This window comes from Nothobranchius furzeri, chromosome 7 (genome assembly GCF_043380555.1).
Source record: "Nothobranchius furzeri strain GRZ-AD chromosome 7, NfurGRZ-RIMD1, whole genome shotgun sequence".
Classification (NCBI taxonomy): Eukaryota; Metazoa; Chordata; class Actinopteri; order Cyprinodontiformes; family Nothobranchiidae; genus Nothobranchius; species Nothobranchius furzeri.
Genome location: NC_091747.1, coordinates 71,311,297 through 71,339,029, shown reverse-complemented (window position 1 = coordinate 71,339,029; position 27,733 = coordinate 71,311,297). Strand labels below are relative to the sequence as shown.

Here is a 27,733-nt window from a genome sequence, read left to right as displayed (position 1 = left end):
AATTTGGGGGGGGGGGGGGGGGGACATGTCCCCCCCACATTTTCCAAAGTCAAGTTTTGACCCCTGCACTTTTTACCATCCAAAAACAACATTACTTTATATTAAATTGACACTGGTTGAGCTCTAGGACCAAGCGGAAAACAACCTTTTGTGTTGAAGCCTGTTTCCCAGAACATTCTGTAAAGATTCTCCCCCCCCCCCCACCCCCCCGTGTCCCCCCCACTTCTAAAGTGAAAATTACGTCCATGGTGTGTAGAGCAGCACTTTGTGTTTTTTTTTCAGAAGAAAAACAATCTATTTAGGGAAAAGGTAGTGCTTTCTTCATAGGTCTTTAGGTCAGGCCATGTCCATGTCCTCCATGCTCACCATTTGTCTCTGCAAGACAAAGTTCCATTTAATGAGGAAAAAGGGTCAAACGACTCAAGCTCATGTGTTTACTGATGACAGCTAACCTCAGGGTAAACATGGCCGTCAAAGCCGCTTCTGCAGATGTGCACCTCGTCCTCGGTGGTCTTCTGGTAGACTGGATTAGCAAAGTGGATGGTGTTGGTGTTCTTCACGCGCCAGTGCCTCCATAGCATCACTGCTCCAAACGACAGCATTGCTAGCACCACTGTGGAGGGAGGGGGGATTGTAAGCTGGTTTTGTTGAGTGAAAGTGACAGAAAACTACGAAGACACTTGTTTGTGTGGATGTTAAAGAACTCTGGGATGAAGGTGGGACTTACCAATGGGCAGAACAATGTAGAGAGCAAGAGGGTGGGAGGAAGGAGCCTCCTCAGGCGTCACCGACTGCTTCCTACCTGAAGGTAAGAGAAAGATTTCTTTGGTCAAGTCTTAGCGTCAGACTGAAAGCCCGGTATTCCTTGATGGATTGAATTTACTCTTCACTGCTATCGACAGTTTTACACTAAAATCCTCTGAAGCTGTTTTGGTCAGCTCTTCAGAATAACATTACGCCAGGTCCAGGGGCGGATCTACAAGGGTGGCATAGGGTGGCAATTGCCACCCTAAAAGAAAGCCTTGCTACCCCTGCTGCCACCTCAGCTGGCAGCTATAAATTCAAGAAAAATCTAAGTTTTTCAACTCTCAGGCTCATAAAGACCTATTTGCAGTCTGCTTTGACAGAGAAAAGACTATGAAGCTAGGCTGTACTCAGCATTGAATCAAAACGGGAAAAATCTTTGGATCTTGATGAATGTGTAAATTGTTTTGCTGAGCAACATGGAAACTGCCGCATTCAGCTGTTGTAGGAAGGACATAATTTCATTATGTGTTTTATTTTCGTGATGGGCCTGTAAGCTTATTAAACGAGGACCCAAAACAAATGAATATGTAAACACTGGGAAAAGAAAAAGGAAAACGTGTTTCTGAGTGAACAATAAAACCAAAGTACAATATCTTGTTGCAGTGAAATATTATATATATATATATATATATATATATATATATATATATATATATATATATATTATTTATTTTTTCATATATGTATTGCCACCCTAGAAAAATGTTTGCCCCTCTTCTGCCACCCCATAAATAATTTTGTAGATCCGCCCCTGGCCAGGTCTCATGAGGTCAGTCGGTGCCCAGAGTGTGCTGTGTCTTAGCCTCGTTTGTGGGAGGCCATCTTGAATTGTGCTGACTTCAAAAGTGAATCAGTTGTAGATGAAGATCCGATCATGACTTTATGTGAGTTTGATTAAAATCTGCCCAACTGGTGTACGATGTTTCAGTGACATGTAATCTGTACAACATACAGGACCATCACAGTAACAGATGGAAGAGCGTATGAAATGTATTTATTAACCCTCTGGGGTCCAGGGTGTAATTTGCCGTTTTTGACTAATTTAGAGTTTTCCTTTGTATTTCCAAAATAAAAACCATAATCGCTGCCTTACGTGGTATCAATCTTTTCAGCACAACCTGGACTTTATGAATTTATACTTATTTTTTATATTTGGACATAAAGGGGTTGCATATTGGACCTTAAATCACTGAAAAACATAAAATCCGAATTGGAAAAAAAGTTGTTTATTTTACTGTGAAACCAACAAACATTTATGGCGAATGTTTTTTGTAATTTAGAATGGTAATCTAGACTGTACATTTATAAAAAATATGAATAAATATAGAAAATACTAATTAAAAAAAATTATTAGCCCTCTGGGTTCCAGGGTGTAAATCATCGTTTTTGACTCATTTTGGTTTTTCTTTTGTATTTTCTAATAAAAACAATAAATATTGCCTTATGGGGTATCATTTTTTTCAGGACAACCTGGACTATCTGAATTTTTACTTATTTTATTAATTTGGCAATAATGAACATGCATTTTGGAGTGGGGGGTGGCTCTGTCTCACGCCGCGGAGATCTGACAGCTGCGTGGCGCCGCCCACTCCTCTTGTTGGATCTCCGAGGAGCTGGACCTCTGCCTTCATCCTCTACCTCATCATGACCCAACTCTTCTATGAGGAAGGATGGATCCGCCACATCGTCATCAACATCCTCGCTATTTGCCTCAAACTCCGGCTGCGAGTCTCTGTCCACTTCCTCTGCTTCCAGTTCAAAAAACAGCCGTACCATCTGAACTGCCTGGTGGACATTTATCCTTCTCATCATCCTTTATATAAGCCTAATAAAAGCCTACTAAACTGCAGAGACAACATATCTGTCCGGATCGCTCCAAAATATGAAGTTTACCGTCAATATCTGTCTAATTGTTTGTTGTTACTCCGTTCACGCCACTCCTTTCCCCGGGAAGCGGCTCATTTTTGCGCATATCTCGTTACTCGTGCAGCCTTCCTCTCTCTCTCAGCTACATAATGATGCTTTTTATCATTTGAATACGTGAGACTTCCACCAACAGCAACAGGATCTCATGTTTTTGTGGGTTTTTTATGTTCACAAGCACATTCCCTCTCACGGATTACTAAACTGCTGTTTTGACAAATTATCAGATTGTCTAAAAATAGGTTGTTTTTTAGTTTAGTATAACTCCGCTTTTACGTTGCCTATTAACACAATTTAAAAACTGGGGTGTAGTTTATAATCTCCCTTTTAAAGCTGAATTGAAACCGAAACTCAGGGAGGTGGAGTCTTGCTGCTACAGCGTCCCAAATCAGACCTGTTCTAAAGACGTGTATACACGTCCGTGGACCCCCAGAGGGTTGAGTCATGCATTGAAAGAATTTTATCAGTTTTCCTTCACAGTTTATGATGTTTGCACAGTTTTCCAGGAGGTTTGGAGAAATGCTCGGGTTACCTTCTGCAGGAACAACGGGTTCCTCTGTGCGCTGTGTGGTCTGGATAGGTGAGGTAGTTGTAGACGTTTGGGCGGTGGAGGTGGTGGTCGTCGTCGTGGTCTGGCTGGTAGGAGCTTGGGGCGCTGATGAGACATAATAAATAAATAAAATTACAGGGGCTGCTCTTAGGATGCAATGTTGTAGGAAGAGTGTATGAATGCATGCAGGGAAGGGAACACCTACCTTCCACACATTTCTTTCCATCAGGACCAAGCGTCGTGCTGTCGGAGCAGGAGCACGTGTATTTAGGAGCACGGTCCCCAGTGAGCGGAGCCGGGAGGCACAGAAACTCACAACCTCCATTCACACTGTGGCTGTTTCTGCACCAGTTTACCCCTTTAATCCACAACAAAGGCAGTTAGACACTCGAACAAATACCCCCACTCATGAAGTCTGTGTAATGTTAGCTCTTAAACGTTGGACACAGTGTATGCAATAATGTATATGTTTTTATTTTGAATGGAGTGGAACCCAGGAAGAACAGCCTTCACTATGGTGAAGACTCACGGGGATACGTAGATAAACAAGTAAACAAATAACCATGTCTGTACCAGCTGACTGCTTGAGGTCGTGGTATAGGACGATGTCCTCTGGACGTTCTAGGTCAACTGCCAACGTTGTGATGTTCTTTCCTGTCAGGCGGTTGGCGCTGAAAACAGCCCCGTTGATGATGTCAGTCCAATAGACTTTCTCCTGGAAAACCATTTAGATAACAGTTATGAAGAGTTCCTACAAGTGGTCCAAATATCAAAGACCAACAGGCTGACTGGAATCACATCGTCTTCTGATATCAACACTAACCTCAAAGACAGCCAGCGAGGACGGCCAGCTGAGCTGCTCCTCGCTATGGATGAGCGTGTGTCTGCTTCCTCCGTAGACGTCGATGCTGAAGATGGTGTGCAGTTTGGCGTCGACCCAGTACAGACGCTGGTTGACCATATCTGTTCAGACAACAGGGTAAACGCCGTTCGCATGAGTCACTACAGAATAAAGGAATGGTTTGTTTTTGTTAAAAAAAAAAAAAGCTCTGTTTACCGAGGGTGATGCCGTTGGGCCGTTCAATGCCCTCCTTTACCAAGATGACACGACCGGCACCATTTAGTCCACACTTCTCAATTTTAGGCTCCTCCCCCCAGTCTGTCCAGTACATGAAGCTGGAGAAAAAAGCATTACACTAATCAATGATAAAGGTCGGCGCATAAAAGCTGAACTGGATCCTAAACAGACTCAAAAACCGAGATATGTTCGAGAGGGTTTACGTACTTGTTCACTGGGTCGACTGTGATAGCTTTTGGCTTCCCGAGGTTTGTCGTGATGAGGGTCTTCCTCTTGACGCCATCTGTCGATGCTACAGAGATGCTCTTCAAAAGGCTGTCAGTCCAGTAGATGTTACCATAGATCCAATCCACTGCAAGTCCCTCTGGGGTCTCAAGCCCGCTGCCAATAACTTCAATGTGACGAGAAGAGTCGTCCACCTCATCTATACCGGAGCTGTGGGCGGACAGGGAAACAACGTAGACGTTAGAGCAGGAGGCTACTCATAGAGAAGGAAAGTGTCCTGACAAAAAGAGTGCGCTTAATACGAATGAATTCATTTTGACCTTTACCTGTAGATTTTCTTCTCAGACAGGTCCGACCAGAAGATCCTCTTGTTCGGTATGTCCAAGTCCAGAGCCACTGCATTCTTCAGCTGAGGGATCAGCCTGACGTACTCACTGTGGTCCACCGTGATCTTCCTCACCTCATGCTGGCTTGTGAAGAACAACATGGGTACAGTCCCTGCAGGAGACGGACCTCTTTAGTATCCAGACAGGACATTTAGCCTCCCGCGAGGAGGTTCATGACGTCTACTGTTTGTTACCTGATCCAGCTTTGCACGCGTTGCTCACTGGGTCGATCTCATAGCCATCGTAGCAGTCGCACTTGTAGCTGCCAAGCAGGTTGATGCACAGCTGACTGCACGTGTCCGGCTCCTCACATTCGTCGATGTCTGCAGATGGACAGATGGACACAGGTTAAGGAGATATTGGTGAAAAACCATTTCTGAAGTGGGCATTTGTTAAGTTTTTCCTCATTTATCACAACTTGCAGGGAGGTGAAGGACATTTTTTTGGTTGCAATTAGTTACTTGTGCCACCAGATGGCGCTGCATCACACACAGTGGCCCTTAAAACTTACCTTGGCAGGTTTTGTTGTCTGTCTTCAGACTGTATCCAGCAGGGCAGGAGCAGTTGTAGCCAATCTTCAGGTTATTGCAGGTATGGGAGCAGCCACCGTTTGCTGTAAGACACTCGTCTACACCTGCGGGAACAAAACGGCACAAGTCTCTCAGTAGGACTCACGGCAGCTGATGTGAACGTTTAGTTGTACAGCAACTCTGGGCTACTTACCACATTGACCCTCAGGTTGATCAGAGCCATCGCTGCAGTCTCTGTCCTTGTCACACACCTTGTCCATGCTGATGCACTCCCCGCTGCCACACTTGAACTGGTTTGGGTCTTTGCACGCGTCTTCTGTGAAGAAAAAATAACCTATAAGTATTATAAACATTATTGACAGCGCCATAGTCTCCCCCTCCCCTCACGTCAAGAGTCTAGGTGTCATTCTTGACAGCTCACTTTCTTTTCAAGCTCACATTAATAACTTAATTCGGTCAGCAGACTTCCATCTACGTTCCATAAACCGTCTCCGTCCCTCACTGACCCCTCACACTGCCGCCATTCTCGTCCACAGCCTCGTCACCTCCTGCATCGACTATTGCATTTCACTTCTTTATGGTCTCCCCAACAAACTCCTTCATAAACTGCAACTGGTCCAGAATTCAGCAGCCCGTATTATCACCAGAACCCCTTCCTTTCACCACATCACCCCGGTTCTCCAGCAGCTTCACTGGCTCCCAGTTAAATTCAGGTCCATCTTCAAAATTCTCCTCCATACCTTCAAAGCTATCCACAACCTCTCTCCTCCATATATCTCAGACCTTATAAGTATTCACACCCCGTCCCGTTCTCTCAGATCTTCTTCTTCCATCCATCTTTCAGTTCCTTCTGCCCGTCTCGCTACCATGGGGAGCAGAACTTTCAGCCGCTCTGCTCCCCGTCTCTGGAACTCACTTCCCCCAGACATCAGGAACATCGACAGTTTTACCCTTTTCCAATCAAAACTCAAAACACACATGTTTAAATCTGCTTACAACCTCTGATTTTATTGAACTGTTTCTCTCTTTGTTTTTTTCTTGTTTGGGTTTTATTATTGTTTTATTGTATTTTATTACGTGCTTTCTGTAAAGTGACCTTGGGTGTCCTGAAAGGCGCTTTGAAATAAAATTTATTATTATTATTATTATTATAAACTGGTCTTTGGGTAGACAGGTGGGTGGGTGAAACTACAGCAGACTGACGGACTCACCTGTGTGGCACCCAGCCTCATCACTGCCGTCTAAGCAGTCGTGCACCGAGTTACACCTCAGGCTGTCGCTGATGCACGTGCCGTTATCACACCTGAACTCATCGTGGCGGCAAGTTGGGTGACCTGGAAAAGAAAGGAAAAGAATGTAAAACAAAAGACAAAAAGCACAGAGAAGTCAACGTTTCATAGCACGGACGCAGATTTTTATCTCGTGTCCAAAATTTTAAAGACAAATTGCCATCTCACTGCAGTTGAGCTCATCCGATCGATCCGTGCAGTCTATCCCTCCGTCACAGCGCCAGCTCTGGTGGACACACTCCCCGTTTGCACACTCAAAGTCGTGTGCTCCACATTTTGAAGGCCTCTCCCTCGGCTGTTTATCCAGGCAGTTCTCTGGCCACTCGTCGGACCCGTCCCGACAGTCTCGGTCTCCATCGCAGCGCCATATGTCAGGAACACACACAGAGTCGTGGCACTGGAAGGAGTGAAGGCTGCAGGTGGGTTTGGGGCAGGAGCTCTCGTCCGACCCATCGGAGCAGTCGTTTTCTTTGTCACAGACGAAAGCCTTGGACACACACTGGCCGTTGGCGCACTGAAACTCTTCGTCTCGGCATTGTTTTGCAGCTGCGTTGAAAACAAAAAGATCCTGACATCATGTTGGTGTTCTGACTGCAGGCGTGTGTGTGAGACAGGTGTGTAAGTGTAAATTATCCAAGTCTAAGCCAGATTTTGTACTTAGTCCCTATCTATTATCTAATGTTTACATCTTTGGTTCCATATTGTTTCATTTTCTGAAGCATTTCCCTCAGCCTGCATGACACATGAAATCCTGAAAGTTCATCTTCAATACAAATGCTTCCACGCTGGACTCTCTCATGCGTCATCGATTACATGTAACCGTTTGTTGAGGGGCTTTCCTGTTATGAACTTACTGCAGTTCGTCTCATCGGCGCCGTTTCTGCAGTCGGCGCTGCCGTCGCAGTGCCAGCTCTTCGGGATGCACTGGTTCAGCGGAGCGCCACAGTTGAACTGGGACTCCAGGCAAGTTTTGGTAGCTGTGGATAAAAGCAGAACAATTAAATCCACTAAAAAAACATATAGTTTGGCTATTTTCTGTAGAAATATCCAACAAAATTTAGCCAATTTCAATTTGTTTTATAGACCCAAAATTACCAGATGCTTTCTGAGGAACTAGTTCTGATCAGCAGCTGAATTACATGGTTTCAGGTGGAATCCTACAGTGTGTTTCTGTGAAGAGCTTAAATCCTATAGGACTGATGAGCTAACGGCTAGTCTGAGCACAGCAGATTGCTCCTTTTTTAACCCTCGTATCCGCGTCTTTTGAACAGGTCTAATTTGGGACGCTGTAGCAGCAAGACTCCGCCTCCCTGAGTTTCGGTTGTAATTCAGCTTTAAAAAGGAGATTATAAACTACACCCCAGGTTTTAAATTGTGTTACTAGGCAACGTAAAAGCGGAGTTATGCTAAACTAAAAAACGACCTATTTTTAGACAATCTGATCATTTGTCAAAACAGCAGTTTAGTAATCCGTGAGAGGGAATGTGCTTGTGAACATAAAAAACCCACAAAAACATGAGATCCTTTTGCTGTCGGTGGAAGTCTCACATATTCAGCTGATAAAAAGCATCATTATGTAGCTGAGAGAGAGAGGAAGGCTGCACGAGTAACGAGATGTGCGCAAAAAGGAGCCGCTTCCCGGGGAAAGGAGTGGCACGAACGGAGTAACAACAAACAATTAGACAGATATTGACGGTAAACTTCTTATTTTGGAGCGATCCGGACAGATATGTTGTCTCTGCAGTTTAGTAGGCTTTTACTAGGCTTGTATAAAGGATGATGAGAAGGATAAATGTCCACCAGGCAGTTCAGATAGTACGGCTGTTTTTTGAACTGGAAGCAGAGGAAGTGGACGGAGACTCGCAGCCGGAGTCTGAGGCAAATAGCGAGGATGTTGATGACGATGTGGCAGATCCATCCTTCCTCATAGAAGAGTTGGGTCATGATGAGGTAGAGGATGAAGGCAGAGATCCAGCTCCTCGGAGATCCAACAAGAGGAGTGGGCGGCGCCGCGCAGCTGTCAGATCTCCGCGGCGTGAGACAGAGCCACCCCTCACTCCAAAATGCATGTTCATTATTGCCAAATTAATAAAATAAGTATAAATTCAGATAGTCCAGGTTGTCCTGAAAAAAATGATACCCCATAAGGCAATATTTATTGTTTTTATTAGAAAATACAAAAGAAAAACCAAAATGAGTCAAAAACGGTGATTTACACCCTGGACACCAGAGGGCTAATAATTTTTTTTTAATTCGTTATTTGCTATATTTATTCATATTTTTTATAAATGTACAGTCTAGATTACCATTCTAAATTATAAAAAACATTCGTCATAAATGTTTGTTGGTTTCACAGTAAAATAAACAACTTTTTTCCAATCAGATTTTATGTTTTTGAGTGATTTAAGGTCTAATATGCAAGCCCTTTATGTTCAAATATAAAACATAAGTATAAATTCATAAAGTCCAGGTTGTGCTGAAAAGATTGATACCACATAAGGCAGCGGTTATGGTTTTTATTTTGGAAATACAAAGGAAAACTCTAAATTAGAAAAAAACGGCAAATTACACCCTGGACCCCAGAGGGTTCATTAAAACATCTCTAATCCCCAAACTTTCATAGAAGTTCATACAAACGTTATTTTATCAAACCTGCAGCCTAAACACGTTTCACTGCAGGAGTTTCTGATGACCGTGTAACACGACGCTGACGGCAGCCAAAAGGTTTATAGAATAACGTGTTTCTGACGGCGTTGGCATTTAGGACATTGGATTTGTTTGACAGCAGCGATGCTCAGACTAGTTAATAGCACATCAGTCCTGTAGGATGTAAACATCAATTCTCCAAAGTGAGGCTGTTAACCTGCAGTGGGTGCCAGTACCAGAGTCAGATAGTAGCTTTTACACACAAAGACACTAAAATGCCCCTTTAAATGCCTCTTTATCCTATTTGTCTCCATTTCATCTCATTTTCCCTCACTTAGACCTGGAGGTGTAGACAGGTTGCTAAATGTGCTGGTAAGTTAGGAATGTTTTTCGCATATGACATCATAACTCCATCACGCAGGAACCAGAACGCTGGAGGAACTCACCACAGACAGCAGGAAGTTCATCGCTCGCATCGCCACAATCATCAGTACCGTCACAGATCCACCTGCGCGTGATGCACCTTCCGTTTCCACAGGTGAACTGGGTGGAGCTGCATGCGAACGCTGTATCTGTGTGTGACAGAGAGCGACGTTGCATGAGGACACACACACACACACACACACATGTCAAGTCAAGTCAAGTCAAGTTTATTTATAAAGCGCCAAATCACGACAAGAGTCGTCTCAAGGCACTTCACATAATAAACATTTCAATTCACAGTTCATTAAGCCAATCAGAAATAATGTTTCCTATATAAGGAACCCAGCAAATTGCATCAAGTCACTGACTAGTGTCAGTGACTATACAGCAATCCTCATACTAAGCAAGCATGCAGCGACAGTGGAGAGGAAAACTCCCTTTTAACAGGAAGAAACCTCCAGAGAATCCTGGCTCAGTATAAGCAGCCATCCTCCACGACTCACTGGGGATGGAGAAGACAGAGCACACACACACACACACACACACACACACACACACACACACACACACACACACACACACACACACACACACACACACACACACACACACACACACACACACACACACACACACACACATAATGTGTCTATAGTTATATTGTGATGTCTTAGTAAATATTGTATTTGGTAAAAGATAAACTTTATTGTATTTATTCTAGTGGATCTATAATTAAACGGATAAACTAGTATTAGCACATCAAAAGTCAATGAAAACAAAAAGTTATTATCAGGAGAGAGAGAATGTATTAGTGGTTAGCAGCAGTGTGCTAGTCGATGGGCCCCTCCATGAGGCCACCACAGCTCAGCAGAACGTCATGTAAATTTACCAACTTAAAACATAGATAAAGATTGCTATCAGCATGGACGTAATTTTCACTTTAGAAGTGGGGGGTGGGGGGGCACGGGGGGGGGGGGGGGGGTATCTTTACAATATGCTCTAATGGGAAACAGGCTTCAAAACAAACGGTTGTTTTCCGCTTGGTCCTAGAGCTCAACCAGAGTCAATTTAATACAGCGTAATATTGTTTTTGGATGGTAAAAAGTGCAGGGGTCAAGACTTGACTTTGGAAAAACTGGGGGGGACATGTCCCCCCTGTCCCCCCCCCCCCCCAAATTACGTCCATGGCTATCAGGAGTTTTACATCTCTAACTGACCAGCTTGAGTCAACAGGGCTTTACATCCTCATCGGGTTAATGTTTAACGCCAAACTCCATACAGGACATCTCAGAGAGCAGACTGTGTGTAAGCGACGGGGTCCGCGGTTACCTGACTCATGGCTGTCATAGAGGAAGTTTCACCGCACAAGCGTCGAGTCCATTCTAGACTGTAGAGCCGATTCAACTAGTGGTGTTCACTTCCTTTTTTTGGTTTTGTTCTTTTCGTTTAGGTAAAATAGCCTCGTCGTTCTGGTTAAAGTCTATTATGGTTTCATCTCAGCTGAAAGAAGGTCACACCTGAGTGACGCTGGGCGCTGGGGGCCACCCACACGCCTTAAATCATTCATGTCCCTGTCCCTGTCTCTGTCCCACCTCACATCTCAGCCGGAGGACAGAGACATGTCAGTCTGTGCCTTTAAGACAATGGTATGGGAGGAGTTGAACAATCACACCACCAGCAGCTGATTGGTCCCAGGCTGGCATTCCTAACAATAGCATCTCATCAGTGAGCCACGGGCGAAGGCGGAGGCTCCAGCACAATGAAGCGTGTCAGCGCGGCACTCAGCTCAGGTGTGACAGATTCTGATGAGGTTTCAGGGACGTGATAAAAGAGCAGAAGCTTTCACAACTCTGGACTCCACACAGAGCCACCTCCCTCTGCTTTTATAGCACAGAGGGAGGAAGTTGGCTGTTTCATCCTTTAACCACTCCAGTTTCTTCTGAAAAAAGGAACAAGCCCTCTCCGTGTCCCTAGAAAACACACACACACACACACACACACACACACACACACACACACACACACACACACACACACACACACACACACACGGCCTCCGACACATGGCAGGAAGTCCAGAACGGGATAAAGGAGTTTCAAATTCATAGAAACACACATTTCCACTCAAGTTGGAAAATGTTCCTATTTAAGGAATCATTAAAGAGGGACCACAAGTAGGCCGCATGCAGTCATTTCCTGATGTGGGTGGAAAATTTGAACCCTGTTTTCATTCTCCATCTCCCAAACCTACCGAGAGCTTTAAAAATAGCAAACTAACCCTTGTTGTTACCTACTGTCTACTTCTTATGTTCCCTTTAAGTGTGCCCTGCTGTTGCTAACGATGAACTGTGATGCAAATCAGTTAAAATCACAAAGAGCAGCTGGAAGTTCTTCCTTTGCTCCTCCAGTGTGATCTCACCAGCAGCTGTGACTCATGTCTGAGCCGTTTCACCTGTTGGACGGCAGAAACTCAGCTGGTTGGGTCAGGAGGAGGTGTGACAGCAGCTCTGCTGTCCTGAACAATGAGGCCCAAACATCGGGTTAATTAATAACCAGGGTGTTTTGTGCGTTATTCTGGTTTTGTAACTGAGCTGCGTTTTATTATTAGGCTAATATTTGTGCAGCATGGATGTTCAGTGTGAGCGTGGCTCAGACTGAAGACAGCTGTTCAGTTGAAACCCACAAAACAAACAAACCTGCAAACCACCAAGTTCTTTTTTTCAGTATTTAAGGGAAGTAATCTTTACATCTTTCTAAACATTAGAAAGATCCAATATAAGGTTTCTGTTCCCTGAATGTCAAGGAATGCAATGTTTAGTCTGTGGAGCAGCCAAGCAGAAGTGATGCTGATGTTTTACACCTCAGCAGCAGATCAGACAGGATGCAACACATTTCTTGCTTTTGGACGAGGCTGCAGCACACACGTGGGTCTTCTCTGTTTGCCTTTACTCCCACTAACTTTTGAGAACTTGCTTGTAAATGATCAATTATTTATTGCATCGTTTATTTTGTAGAATCTGTTTTGAAAACACTAAAAGTTAAATTTACAGAGTAAGTTTAAGCTACTTAAAATGTTTGCAAACCTTTCAGTATTATTTGTTTAAAAGCGGGGACGAATCACAGAAACTGTTAAATAAAAACTCGTGACGCAGTTAGAAGCAGCAGGAAAACAAGGTGACAAAGTCAAAGACGCGTTTCTGATCTAGCCCCATGCTCGTTTCCGCCCTCTGCCTCTTCCTGACGGTCCGCGGCTGTTTAGCTGCTAGCATGTTGGTCCCGCCCACTGGTGGACGTGATTGGCTGCTCTCAGGGCTCAGCATCCAAACGGACCAATCACAGCGCTGTGCGTGCATTTCACTCAGCAGCGAAACTTATTTAGGAACGCCTGCAGAACTAGATCAGCCGGGTTCATCTCGCTGCAAACCAACCGATTTAAGGCGTTCATTAACAAGAGAATGTCGAGTTAACAAGATAAAAATAAAGTTATTTCTAAACTAATTTATAAAAGCGTCTAAAATGTTCCCCATATTAAATGTTTATCCTCGAACCTTCCAAACTCACCGCATTACACGGTCTAAAACTGTATAAAACATGGATGTATGCAGCCTTTCTAATGGTGTTTTTTTTTTTACCTGTCTGAGCCAAGAGGTGAATCAGCATCACCAGACACCACCACGAGGACAGCCCGGCGAGTCCCTTCCACATAGTCATGTCTCCTCGTGCTTTTCGTGACAGCAACAGAAAACTCGGCTGTAACTCCTGGTTTCAGGCCTCTGATCGGATGCTCTCAGAAGTTTTCTGTCCTTGGAAGAACTAGGAATAAATAAAAGATCCCAGAGAAGCATCGGCTGAAATGAAAAGTGGACTGAGTCGCATCTCATGGCTTTTAATGTGTCTGACAGAAGGCGGGGCTTAAGCAGTGGTGTGATGTTGGAAACTAGACGTGAGGGGGGCGGAGCCACGCTCCGCGGCTGCATCACCTACATCAGTCGGCCTCATCCCAAACCTGTTCCCTCTGTGTGTGTGTGTGTGTGTGTGTGTGTGTGTGTGTGTGTGTGTGTGTGTGTGTGTGTGTGTGTGTGTGTGTGTGTGTGTGTGTGTGTGTGTGTGTGTGTGTGTGTGTGTACTTGTACAGCTACCCTACTTAGGACCAGAAATGGCATGTTCTTTAATCTTCTGAAGGCTGGTGGTCCGTGTTAGGACCAAAACCCGGTTCTAATACAGTGGACTCCTTGTTTTAGGCTTAAGACTGAGGTTTTCTCATAAGAAGTGAATTGAGTATTTGTTACAGTTAAGTTTAGGAGTACACTGGTTATGGTTATGTTAGGTGGAGTAGATGGAGTAGATGTATCTCAGTGACATCCCCCTGAATCAGTACCTTGACCAAAACAGTTTGGAGTAGAGAGTCACTGGCAATGCACGGGCCGGCGCGTGTCACTCAGAAACTCCCCTCCAATTGTTGGTTCGTATCAATGCAGAATAAAAGAACAGAATAGAAGAAGATTGAAAAGATAGAATAAAGAAAAAACGAAAAAGACAGAATAGAGAATACAGAAAAAAGTTAAGGTTAAAGAGCAAGTCACCCTCAAATGAACTTTTTTTGTTGATAAAGTATATAAATGAGTGTCTAATTGCTCTGTAGACACGTTCAGTCAATAATTTGGCACTTTAGTTAATCTTAGTTAAAATTTAAATAATCTGCCTAAAACTGTCAGCGATGCAAAAACTCAGCACTGCATTTGAATTTAAATCTGCCATCGCTGTTGGCTAAGAGGTATACTATGATGTTAGATGGTACATTATGATGTCACAATGTCGTGTGTGTGTGTATTTGTTAGTGGCTCCACCCTCTCGGTCGGCTAGGCAACAGCATTTGTTGCATTTTTCAAACAGGAAGTGGGAGTTGAGTAAGAATCTGGCAGGGGGTGACTTGCTCTTTAAGCACAAACGTCAAATGCAGTTACCAAAATGAATGGAAGCCAATACAAAGTCCTAATATGGATACAAATACAAGATTACACGTGTGTGTGTGTGTGTGTGTGTGTGTGTGTGTGTGTGTGTGTGTGTGTGTGAATTAAACTTGTAAACAACAAAAGCTTTTAATTATTATTTATTTTAGGCTACTTTCTCTGTGATTTAGACCATTTAGATCATATTTCATATTCTCTCTCATTTATTTTCTTTGAGATAATTAAACATCTCTGTTTCTGATTTCTGACCATTTCTGTTCTGACCTAAATCTGACTGTTCTGACAAATCAAGGGCAGTTTGTGGGGGAAATCGTAACTTGAGTCTCTGCGTGTCTGGGAAATGACGTCAGCACAAAGGGGGAGGATAAGACGACCTCCGAAGACTCACAGGATCCCAAAATAAGCCGCCGCTTCCAAGGAAACGCATGGTTGTGAGCGACGATGCTCATACCTCCCAAGCAGACTTGTTTTATTTCTTCTGCCGTGCATTTTGCATCACTAGTGCTGGTGATGCTTTGCTTTGCAAATGAATTGTTTGCTTTTGGATTACAAATGATGGAGGGCAAAAATAACCCTGATGTTTTACATCTCCCGTGTCCAGCGTGTCCAGCTGGACCAAAGAATCACTCCCCCCTTTTAGTTTAGGCACGAAAATAGAAATATCCTAAAATAATGATGGAAAATCACGCGGACATTTTTTTCTTCCCATGCGAGTTTCTCATTTGCGTAAATCACACACACCACCGTGTGTGAGCCGGGGTCAGGACCTCGTCCCCCGTGGTGGGGCCGGTGGAGTGATTTGTAAAATGTGATCAAAGCGGCTGGTTTACATTCCTCAGCATGTAACACACCCACAGAAAACACACAGCTCTGACTTAGTTAGACGTTACCTCTGACTCATCATTAGTCAGTTTAAATCAGCGCTTCTGATAACGTTCAAATCAAACTTTTAATCTCCTTAGGTTAAAAAAAATCAGACGTTGTTGTGGGATAATCACCAAATGTAAATAAAACGGTTTTCCGCTCCTGTTTTCTGTCCGCTGCAAACACGATGACAAACGTATAAGGAAGGAAAATGAGAAAATGTTCTAAATTTTGAATGGATTGCATCATCCGACGCTTCCTCTCTTTCTCATTGCTGATTTTCAAAACCTCTGGAAAGGAGCTGTTCAGGTGTTTCTAATAATGTCAACAACAAGACGTGACAGGTCAGCAGCCTGCCTCCAGGAACTCAGAGTGTCCTCAGTGACTAAAGGCAAACCAGCAGTTAATAAGCTGTAAACGTTGTTATTATTTATCTTGTGTTGAACAAGCAGGAGCCTCTAAAGCTGAGTTTTATCTGCCCAAGAGTCCAGATCTGTGCTGGGTGTCTACACGCCGGCACTGGTCAGCTGATTATCAGCCCGACCCGGTTAGCTTCTCTGTCTCATTAGTTACAGCCAGTGGCGTGTCCAGATCTTTTAAAATGGGGTGGCCCAGGTGAGGCACAACTTTGTGCATGGGTGGCACCAATGGTTATGCTTTATTTGTTTTACCCCCAAGCCTTTTGTCGACAATGTAAAGTCAATTTAAACTGGAACTTAGTGTGGTGGCATCTGGGGTGGCCAATCAGATTCCAAGGGTGGCATGTGCTACCCCAGGCCACTCCCTGGACACGCCCCTGGTTACAGCCAGTTTAATCAGTTGTTTCACCCAGAGAAAAGTACTAGTAATGGGTTAGGATTCGACATCTGAGAGGAGTTGTGGCAGAACTTCAGGATAACACGACACTTTTTAGCATTTAATCTCATGATCTGAAACCGATGTCACCCTCTGAACAGGAAAAATGGTCAGCTTCTTGCTGTAAACAACAAATTCTCCCATCATGAATAAAAATGACCACAATTTTATTAACGAGCTTCAGAAAATGTCTTTAACCCTTTGATGCATAATGGCCACTACAGTGGACAGGTACTCAAAATTGTTATTTATTTGTTTTTGCTATTAAGCACAGCTGTTGAAGACTTTATTGCATTTGAGCCTCTTCATTTGGACTTCAGTAAGCCAAGCCAACATATTTCATGCTCAGAATGCACGCTGTCCACTGAGGTGGACATGTAATAAATTATTTTTAAATCATAAAATTTTACAAAAAATATTTGTTGAAATTTGTTTCATTCACACCTAAAGACGGATGAAAAAAATTGTTAAAAAAATCATGGTTGAAAATTTCATAATTCATGCATCAAAGGGTTAAAAAACATTTTGTTAAGAAATTAAAAATCTTTTTAACCCTCTCAGGCTCAAAATCAGTTTTGATAAAAGGATGAACAGCTGAGTCCTTCAGGGGAACTTCTGAGTTAAAAATGCTCATGAAGTACGTACGTGGAGTAAGCAGGTAGGTAGGTGTTATCGTGGCAAATCTGCAACGCCTGCCTCCAGAGGCTTAAACAGAATGGTTTGAGTTAAATGATGAAAAAGATATGACATTTTAATTAATTAATTATTTGTTTTTGCTATTAAGCACAGCTGTTGAAGACTTTATTGCATTTGAGCCTCTTCATTTGGACTTCAGTAAGCCAAGCCAACATATTTCATGCTCAGAATGCACGCTGTCCACCAAGGTGGACATGTAATAAATTATTTTTAAATCATAAAATTTTACAAAAAATATTTGTTGAAATTTGTTTCATTCGCACCTAAAGACAGATGACAAAAATTGTTAAAAAAATCATGGTTGAAGATTTCATAATTCATGCATCAAAGGGTTAAAAAACATTTTGTTAAGAAATTAAAAATCTTTTTAACCCTCTCAGGCTCAAAATCAGTTTTGATAAAAGGATGAACAGCTGAGTCCTTCAGGGGAACTTCTGAGTTAAAAATGCTCATGAAGTACGTACGTGGAGTAAGCAGGTAGGTAGGTGTTATCGTGGCAAATCTGCAACGCCTGCCTCCAGAGGCTTAAACAGAATGGTTTGAGTTAAATGATGAAAAAGATATGACATTTTAATTAATTAATTATTTGTTTTTGCTATTAAGCACAGCTGTTGAAGACTTTATTGCATTTGAGCCCTTCCATGTGGACTTCAGTAAGCCAAGCCAACATATTTCATGCTCAGAATGCACGCTGTCCACTGAGGTGGACATGTATTAAATTATTTTTAAATCACAAAATTTTACAAAAAATATTTTTTGAAATGTAAAATATTTGAAAAAATATTTTTAAATCATAAAATTTTACAAAAAATATTTTTTGAAATGTAAAATATATGAAAAAAAATTTTTTGAAATGAAACTCACTGCTGATCCTTTGTTTTAATTAATTAATTCACAAGGAACAAAATAAAAATCAACAGAGAAACAATGACTGAAAAGTAACCGAAAGAAGAAAAACTCTGACATAATCGGCTCATAAGATAAAACATAATTTTTACATTAAACTTTTAAAACCCAGATTCAGCTTTATCACCTTCCTGGTCTGATTTTGAAAATAAACAACAGACTCTGTCTTAATTTACTTTTTCATAATCACTTAACACACTCGATGATATACAGGAGAAACTAAAAATAGCGAGAATCTGGTGCTAAAGTCCCCTTATGTCAGTGTTTCATTTCAAACCATCTAAAGCAGAGGTGTCAAACTCCAGTCCTCAAGGTCCGGTATCCTGCATCTTCCTGTTGTTTCCCTGCTCCGACACAGTTGAAACACCTGTGCAGCAGCTCATCAAGCTCTCCAGAAGCCCGTCAATCACCCGTTGATTGAAATCAGGCGTGCTGAAACAGGGAAAACACAAAAACGGGTGGGATAGCCGCTCTCGAGGACCGGAGTTTCACACCTGTGATCTAAAGACTCAGGAACCCTTTGCAGGTGTTTCATGCGGGACAGTTCATTAGCTGATTAGAGTGTGACACTTTGGAATAGTGAATCTTTTCACAATATTCTAATAGTGTGACATTCTGAGTGCAGAGTTGTAAGCCACAATCATCACAATTATAACAAATAAAGGCTGACATATCTGGTTTTACACGGATTGAGTCTTTCTCATGAATTTGTTTCACCTTTTAGGATCAATTAATGACATAAATGAATTTTTGCACCATATTCTCATTTTTCCAGTTTCACCTGTACACTTTTTGAATATACTGAGTGACCTAGAATCTATTTTTTCCCATTAGGTTTACATACCAATGTATGAAGCTCAGCTTCTTTAGTGTGGTTCTAAATTTAGGTTTAAGTGTTATTAAGTGTTGGTAAATGTTAGAAATAAACCAAAACTTTGTTTTTCCTTGAGTTGTCTTAATCAGTTTGTTCAAAGCCGCTGTGATCTTAGTTAACTCCATCCAAGGCAGGACGCTCTGAACCCAAACAGCACAAGTCTTCTTCAACATTAGATATCGACACGTTCCTGATAGGAGGACGGCTCGCTGCGACTCAGGACACTTTGTGCTGAGTCATGTAATAATCACACAACTTCTAACAGATCTGTGACGACCAAACACTGAAACAACCAAACCGACGGACACTTTGGATGTTAATCATCATATCAGAGGAGCGCACACACTCACACACACACACGCACACACACGTGCGCACGCACGTACGCACGCACGCACACATGTTGGTATTCATCACTTGTGGGGACATGTCATTGACTTCTATTCATTTGTGTGGCTGAATTATGCCTAACCCATGCCCTTACCCTGGCCATAACTAATGGTGTTCTGTTCCTAACCTTAACCCTGACTAAAAGTTAACTCACACCAATGTTCAAAAACCAGGTTTTAGAGGTTTTTCCTTTGTGGAGACTAGCCAAATTCCCCATGTTGCAGAATAAACCCAAGAAATTGTTCCCAGAACTTAATAACCCCCCCCAACACACACACACACACACACACACACACACACACACACACACACACACACACACACACACACACACACACACACACACACACACACACACACACACACACACACACGCGTGACAATAAAAAGTAACAAAATGTGTTTGTTTATTCTGACTTGAACAACTTCCTTCTAAAGTCTGTAAAAATGACAGTTTGATGATTTCTTGATGAAAGGCAGAAGTTTAAAGGTCATCGTGAAGCTGGCAGAGATGTGTGTCACCATAGCAACGGCTTGATCGGTCGATGAGTCAATGAGCTAAACCCTTAACTTCCTGTTCCCAGTGGGCAGGGCTACGGTGGCGAGCTGATGACTGGTGCTGATCAGGTGACTGATGTGTGAGTTTCTAAAATTCCTGGGTTGTTCAGTTTAAAAAATTAACTCAAGCTGCTCATTTTTTTGTTTTGTTTGTGTTCATGATGTTGTGCTGACCTTTGACCTCTAACCGGTTGACTTTTGCTAGAGAACGCGTTACTCTGCTGGAGTACATGCACTGTTTAATGCAGGTGTAATTAAATAAAGCTCTATAGGAGTCCCTCATAAAAACAGGGCAGTGACATCTTGGTGAAGGTCGCTTCCTCCAAACTTTAGATAAAGGAAAACAAATCAAACAAGCTTTGAAGGTCAAACTAGGACAGTGACTCTTTTCTATCATGAAACTAGTTTGAATGATTTCCATTTAATGTGTTTTTTCCAGTAAATATCAAAGTCACCTGTGTGTTTTATTTTGAAGGAGTCCAGCTGCTGCTGAGGCATCCCGTGCAGCAGCTGCATCATTCTGTCTGACACGCATAACCATAAAAACAGACATCAATACTTGACCTGTTTTTACTTATTTTGACCCTTTGAATGGCCTCAGTTTGTAGAAAGAGAGATGCTTGAGCTAGTGGGCAAAGACCAAAGCGAGCAAACATCCCTCTGGTCTAAAAACCTTTTTATAAACCTGCATATTAGATTTTTGATCGTGATACACAGACGCCACACGCTACCCACTGATCATCAGCTGACATCTGGTCATCCAGCCGGAGTCAGGTGTGTGAGCTCCAGGAACCCAGACACACACTCCAGTAGGTTCCCTGTCCAGGAAAGTCTCAGCAGCACCTCAGGATGGTTGATGAGACTACAACAACAAGAATGTAATATTGAAGTACGTAAGCTATCAGTTTATCTTTAAATCAGCACAAATTGAATAAAGATCTAATTGTGCATAATCTCGACCAGGTGTTGCACGTTATTCTAATTGTCTTCTGCATTTTGGCAAACTGTTAGCTAAAGAGCTAGTTGTATATTCCCCTGATCTTGCTGTGGTTTATGGGTACACCGTGGTGTTTGCACAGCCAAAAACACGGACTTCCTATGGTTGCTATGGTTACGCATCACTTCTGGGCAGTTCAAAAGTGAGTTTTTGCCTGAATAACAGAAAACGTTGGTTTAACTGAACGCATAAGCTGAGCTGCTCTGAAACGTCTGAACCGGAGCGGTCTACGTCTGTCCTAGCTGTTTTAACTAGCTGTTAGCTTGTCGCTCCAGTCAGGTTGTTCAAAGAGATGCAAGTTTATAGTTTCACAGAAACCCAGCTTCTGTTTAAATTTACCAGAAAACCTCATTTGAAAATCCAGACAAAAAGCACACATCCATTTTTCCTCTGATAAAACTAATTTAGAAAGAAGAAACAAAGACTTTTATTTTGTTAAGAAGAGACCTCCTAGTGGCAAAACTGGGTCTTTACATGTTGAGACAACTCTCCAAAGCCAGAACTCACTAAATCCACTGCTTTAGCTTACAAAAACTACAGACTTTAATAAAATACTTCCTTTTATCAAATTTAAAACACAACTCTGATGACGTCAACGTTTTATTGTTTCATTCTGAGTTCGGGCGACAGCGATACAACGCAACATGGACAGAAGTGGAGAAAACATCAAAGCTTTGGTTCACCCCGGGTACCTACTGTAACCAGAGCGAAGTACAGTACTGAACTTGCAAGCTGATGTTATAACCTATAAGTACTCTTCACAGTATATCCAACACCATCCAGCCTCGAGGCAGTCACAAGCAGAGAGGAGCCGCTATCCTTCTGGTCCTTCGTCTTAAAAAGAGAGAACATGAAAGGTGCAGAGGAAGATGAATCCCAACATCACCACACAACAACCCAAAGATGAGCTAATAAATCTACGGTGCCGTCGATGGATCACATCTCAAATATTCTTCATGACTACAATCAGCAGAAAGGATCTGAGCTGGAAGTGGATCGAGTGAAGCAGCAGCGGGTTGTTGATGCCACTGACCTCTGACCTCCGTTACGCCTCAGTCACGTGACTGTGGTGAGTTTCTACACATCTGTGGAGGAGGGTGGGCACACCCGGCAGCCACGGCGGGTCGGGTCACCGACCCAAACAGCTCAGCACCGCAGCTGGAAACAGTTTCTATCACATTCATAAATAATATTAATTTATCTACATCTGCGACCCGAACCCTTTCACTTCAGTCCATTGTTCAAGCAACAACAATCATGTAAGGTTTAAGAAAACACATTTAAATGCATCAAACTGGACGATTTTCTCTATTTCTTAACATCGGAGTCACGAGCAGCAGAAATGAACCGTGAACCAACATTTGACTGAGGCGTGTTTGGATGATGATGTGGTGCTTTTATTTTGGTGGAACGTCCCTTTTGTGCCTCCTCCTGTTTAGGAGTCCTCATCAGTGCCGCTGGGGGAGCGCTCCTGGAAAACAGGAAACACGAGCAGGTGAACAGGATGTGGTGCGTTCGGCGCGCTGACGTTAAAAACGGGTTCGCTTTCGTCATCGTCACCTTCATTCTCAGTTCCTGTACAAACGTTCTTCTGAGCTTTATTCGTAGCACATTTCATACACAGAGGCAATTCAATGTGCTTTCCAGGAGCGAGAACATTAAAACGAGCATGCGATCATAAACGAGCAGATTTTAAAGTCAGAATTACCATTCACAAACTAAATTAGTTGCAAGAATAAGATAAAAAGGCAGTTAAAGGGCGAGCAGTTACAGAGCAGAAGGTAGAAGAAGAAGAAAATATCATTTCTATAGCGCCTCTCAAGGTAAAAATCACGAGGCGCTTCACAAAAACAAAAAGTAAAAAAATAACAATATAAAAAAGCATTTAGAAAATGTTTAAAAATATATGTAAAATGAGCAAAAATAAGCGATTTAAAAGAAAAAATGTTAAGAAAGAGAGAGAGTGAACAGGAAAGAGGGAAATCAGTGGATCCTGAGGAAGGTGGAATAGGTGGGGAGAGCAGAATAAAGAGAGAGAGGTGAAGAAGGTCATACAAAAGCCAGCTTGAACAAGTGAGTCTTCAGCTGCTTTTTAAAGGAGACCACTGAGTCCACTGATCTCAGGCTCAGGGGGAGAGAGGTCCAGAGTCTGGGGGCCACAGCAGCAGATGATCTGTCACCTTTGGTCTTTAGCCTGGTGCTGCACAACCAGTAGGCTTTGGTCACTGGACCTCAGGGACCTGCTGGGGGTGTAGGGACTGAGAAGATCACCAATGTAAGATGGTGCTTGTCCATGTAAGGCCCTATAGACCAGAACCAGGATCTTGAAATGAACCCTGAAGTTGACTGGCAGCCAGTGAAGCTGGAGGAGAAGCGGGGTGATGTGAGTGTGTTTGGAGGACTTGGTCAGAAGCCGAGCACAGGCGTTCTGAACCACCTGTAGACGGTTCAGGGAGGTTCTGCTCAGACACGTGAAAAGAGAGTTACAGTAGTCTAAGCGTGAGGAGATGAAGGTGTGGAGAACTGTCTCAAGTTCAGAGCGGGACAGAATGGGACTCAGCTTAGCAACGTTCCTGAGATGGAAGAAGGAAGAGCCAACAAGAGAACTGACATGGTGTAGAATCAGGGGCAGTCATTCAAAGGCTGATGAACGTTTTCAAATTTGGTTTAAAAGGTAAAACAGTTGGGGCACATTTGAGGAAGCTGAAACCATCTGTGTGCAGCATAGTGGCTAAAAGCAGCTTCACCCTGTTTGGTTCTGACCCGAGGTTCTACCAGCTGACCGCTTCCTAAGGATCTCAGAGCCCTGCTGGGCGTATGTACAGGAATGAGATCTGACATGTATTCAGGCCCCATGTCACTGAGTGATTTATAAACTAGGAGCCCTTTGAAATCGATGATGTAGTTAACTGGTAACCAGTGTAGAGATCTAAGAACAGGAGTGATGTGCTTGTTTCTCTTGGTTCTTGTTGAGACTCTAACCCCCAAATTCCACTAACTCCGCAGCAAAATCGGTCCCGTTGTAGTCAATCAGAGCTATTCCACTACTGCGATCCTATTTTTGCCGGACGCCGGAGCACCTCCGCAGTCAATGGACAGGAATCACAACCGCCCAACAGGAAAGGGAGCAAGCACAGCTTCCGTTTTTCACAATAAATCGATAAACAAAAGGCGTTTTTTGTTTCATATGCACAGGTTTAACAACTTTTAACAACTATCAATGGCGGCTGAACTTTAAATGCACAAAAGTAAGCCATAAATACAGTTTCCACTATCAAAGTAGTCACACTTAGTTGATCCAAACACTGCTGATCTCTCAACACAAATGATGGGCAGATTAAACAGTTCATGCCGATGCTTCTCCCACACAACGGGTGTTTGGATCTAACTTCCGCGTTTATTGCTCGGACTGTATCGCAAGATCTCGAAAATCCCGCGCATGCTTGTTTGCCCCCCTCAGGTCTCCGCACCGGAGCGGAGCCGTTGTAGAGCGCGTACCAGTAAAAATTGAGTTCGGAAGCGAGCGGCTGCGGAAGGCGGGGGCGGAGCGGAGGTAGTGGAATTTGGGGGTAGCAGCAGCGTTCTGAACCAGCTGGACCAGTCAGAAGACCACAGCAGTGGGTTGAGGTGTTCAGACTGAGTTACCTCTTCCTGTTCCTCCTCTGAGTCATCATCACTGACGACGGGTTTGGCTCTGGTCCGTCCCGAGCGTCTGCTGCGTCCCTTCCCTCGCTCTCCGCCTTTATCCTTCCTGCCCAGGCGGATTTTCACCTTGACTGAGCGTGCTGCGCAGGAACACAGTCCACACTTGTAAGAAGAAAGCAGCAGATCCTGCTGCAGGTCACGCACAGAGGTGATCCACATGCTCACATTCAGACTCAGACCCGTCCTCCAGATCTTCGTCGTCCTCCTCGCTCTCCTCCCCGTCGCTCTCCTCCTCCTTCTCGATCTTCTGCTTCAGGCTGGTGAACACAGACTGGAGCACGATGGAGTCTTCGTAAATCTGCTCGGATAAAAGAAACAGTCATCCACTGAAACTACAGCTTTCACTTCACTCATAAATAAAACGTGTGTGTGAGTCGTGTCTCTCCTGATTGAAGTGAATAAACAAGCTGAAGCAGGAAGATTTGGTGTCCAGGAGGAGCTTCTCACCAGGGAACCCTCCAGGTTGAAGGTCTGAGCGTTTTGGAAGAGCAGCATGACGTCTCGCTCCAGATCCCCCAGACTGCGGTAGCGATGACTCCGAATCCTCTCCTGCAGCATTGGGCAGGCGCTACATGACATTGCTGCTGCTAGTGCAGCAGTAAAGGTGTTGGGTCAGAACCGTACCTTGATTTTCCTGAAGTCCACCGGCTTGCGGATCAGTTCGTAATATTCTGGCAGTTCTTTTCTAGATGGCAGCTGGATGAACACTTCACTCAGCTGGCGCCCGCTGGTGCTGCAGGATGGAACAGTTAACCCTTATCTGAAAATGTCACTTGTTTAAAAGCTGGTGACTGGAGCACGTTTCTCATTACTGTGTTTGCAGAAAAAAACTTCAGAACATGCAACAGGTCTCTTTAAACTCCAAGTTCCCTCGTTTTTTCAACAAACCTGCAGTGGTCTCTAGTAAAAATGAATGCCTTGTGAGTCGTTCTCTGTGGAGAAAACCTCCAGCTCCTGTTTCTGTTATTAGAAGTTAGCCAGAGGAGAGGGGAGCCAGGATCTGGTGACTTATTTCCTGATATTTAACCTCTGATTGGCTAACAGCCACACAGACCTACCACTGACTCGGTTTGCTCTGTTTTTATCTCCACAGACAACACAAGCTTGAGGAAGTTCTGCCATGCTGTGGAGTTGCTAATGCTAACGGTTAGCTTCTCCTAGCCGAGACGTACTCTTCTGTTTCCTGGATGCTAAACCAACAACAGCCTTCCCCGTTATGAGTCAAGATGGGTGAGTCCATGAAAGCTAAATGGACACTGCAACGTGCTAATGTCGCTGGCTTTTTCTGATTTTTATTGGTTACTGATACAGGAAATAGGGGTAGGAGACTATTTTCATGTTTAGCCTGCATGTGAAACTCAAAGTGACCGATCATATTTCAAAAGTAACAAGTAAAAAATGGTTCCTCAGTAAACCGGGGGCCTTATGTATCACACGTTCATAGAAAAATTCCTAAATTCCTTCCTATGAACGAAATGAATGTTCGTACAACCGGTCAAGATCCTGATTTATGAAACATGCGCTGAACTCTCGTACGCACGTTCCTCCGCCCTCATCCGATGATAAATCCCACCTGTGTGTACCCAGGTGCTTGTGTCCGTTCTCTGTCATTTGCATACAGAAACACCCTCAATTAACCATGTTTGGTCACGCTACGTCCTCAGCACCTGAGGGGATTCCCTGCGTTCTACTCGTGAAAAAAGAAAACTTGCGAGATTTTGACTCTTTCTGTCGAAGCGCAAAATAGCCAAACAAGTCGCAGAGGTCGTAAACGCGGTCGGGACAGAGGAGAGGTTCCTGTCAGGAGTAAATAAAAACTTTAATATGACCAATCGCAGAGTAACTGGTTGGTTTTCATTTACATTTTAGGAGTCGTTCTGGACGGTTTGTTTTATTTGGAAATGTCTGAGTGCAGCCTCTTAGCAGGGGCGCCTCCAGAAAAATTCGATATGGGTGGCCAGACGGGGCCAAGGCATTTTTTTGGGGTGGCACACCAAATTGGTCCTTGTGGTAACTCTGGGAGAGTTTAGCCTGTGGTGATGTGTTGTATTGCTTCTTTATTCATTTTTATTAAAAAAAAAATACGTATCTAAAACATTTAGCTTACATTTTACAAACACAAAAATTTTAGAAAAAAACATTTGTTATTTTAAATTTTATTTTAAATGTATTTTTTAGTTTAATTCACCTGTTGCTGAGTTCACAAAACTATGGAGATAAACACTTTTTAAAAATGGTGAGCAGCAGAAACATATGTTTATTTTTAAATTCTGATTATTTCTTTACTCGTTAATTATATTATTTTTGTTTTGTTTTACGATGACTTCTTGAATAAATTAGATACATTTATGGTTTCAGTGAACATTAATATGATTTGTTAACATTGGCTTTTGCTGGGGAGGCCAGCAATTTTCTAGGGGTGCCCATGGCCACCCTTGGCCACCCCTTGGGTTTGCCATTGCCTTTTAGTTGTCATTCTGTCTGGTTTCCTTGACAACACGTGTGTGATCGGGGAGCGGAGGAGGTTCTGAGGGGGGGGTCTGGTAGTTGTAAAACAGGATATGAACTGGAATCGGATTTGTGCCGTTTATCTGTCGCTCCACAAAGAGTCCCAAATCCCAGCACAGCTCCAGACGGATCTGCTGTCAGCGCGCTCACAGAAAGGCGTTTACTCCAGAGAGCACGCTCTGACAAATCCTTTATAATAACATAGAAATGTTCTTTTATCTGATGCATCTCAAGCAAAATCAGGAGGCGTTTCACAAGGACTAAAATATAATATAATGAAACTAAATTAAAAATAATATTAATTAATTAATAAAAAAAGATTAAAAACATCATAAAAATGGGAAGAGAAAATTGTGATTACATAAAACACAAAATCCATTCTACAATGTCAGATTCCCGTTGGGTGTTTTAGCACCAGTTATGAGACTCGTCTGTTTTTCCACTGAAATATTTATCGAATGGATGAAATAATTTATAGATGAGGAACGTGTGTGGACGACTGAGACCTTCGGTGTTGCAGATCTCCCGTTCTACCACTAGATGCTGTTCCTAC

The 27,733-nt window shown here is 43.2% G+C and overlaps 2 protein-coding genes across 6 annotated transcripts in view; both read right to left on the bottom strand.

The window, feature by feature from the left end:
• Nucleotides 1-221: 221 nt before the first annotated feature.
• Nucleotides 222-13,710, bottom strand: LOC107382301 (low-density lipoprotein receptor). Of its 2 annotated transcripts, none has more exons than XM_054751756.2 (18): nt 13,490-13,710; nt 9,881-10,006; nt 7,643-7,765; nt 6,957-7,334; nt 6,711-6,833; nt 5,693-5,815; nt 5,481-5,603; nt 5,164-5,292; nt 4,910-5,081; nt 4,566-4,793; nt 4,338-4,456; nt 4,104-4,243; nt 3,854-3,995; nt 3,486-3,638; nt 3,263-3,385; nt 728-802; nt 453-613; nt 222-375 (listed from the first exon to the last, which is right to left on the bottom strand). In XM_054751756.2, the coding sequence occupies exons 1-18, from the start codon at nt 13,566-13,568 to the stop codon at nt 337-339; spliced, it is 2,556 nt and encodes an 851-aa protein (XP_054607731.2). In that variant the 5' UTR covers nt 13,569-13,710; the 3' UTR covers nt 222-336. The 2 variants fall into 2 exon arrangements, with proteins under 2 accessions (XP_054607731.2, XP_054607732.2); XM_054751757.2 differs by having other exon boundaries at nt 5,693-5,812.
• An 8,476-nt stretch (nt 13,711-22,186) lies between these two features.
• Nucleotides 22,187-27,733, bottom strand: part of LOC107382302 (transcription activator BRG1) — a 39,281-nt gene continuing 33,734 nt past the window's right edge. For all 4 annotated transcript variants that reach the window (XM_070553682.1, XM_070553683.1, XM_015954403.3 and 1 more), the window contains 5 exons: nt 25,297-25,405; nt 25,120-25,221; nt 24,838-24,970; nt 24,613-24,752; nt 22,187-22,438 (listed from right to left, as the gene is read on the bottom strand). In XM_070553682.1, coding sequence (XP_070409783.1) covers nt 22,403-22,438; nt 24,613-24,752; nt 24,838-24,970; nt 25,120-25,221; nt 25,297-25,405 — 520 coding nt within the window. In that variant the 3' untranslated portion in view covers nt 22,187-22,402. The remainder of the gene's footprint in view (nt 22,439-24,612; nt 24,753-24,837; nt 24,971-25,119; nt 25,222-25,296; nt 25,406-27,733) is intronic.

Bases quoted from the DNA above. Each gene is read 5' to 3' on its own strand.
- LOC107382301 (XM_054751756.2), bottom strand. From the start codon at position 13,568: ATGACTATGTGGAAGGGACTCGCCGGGCTGTCCTCGTGGTGGTGTCTG. The intron at 7,335-7,642 runs GTAAGTTCATAA...TTTTCAACGCAG, and splicing joins CGCCGATGAGACGAACTGCA to CTGCAAAACAATGCCGAGAC. The intron at 4,244-4,337 runs GTAAACAGAGCT...TTGTCTGAACAG, and splicing joins GCCCAACGGCATCACCCTCG to ATATGGTCAACCAGCGTCTG.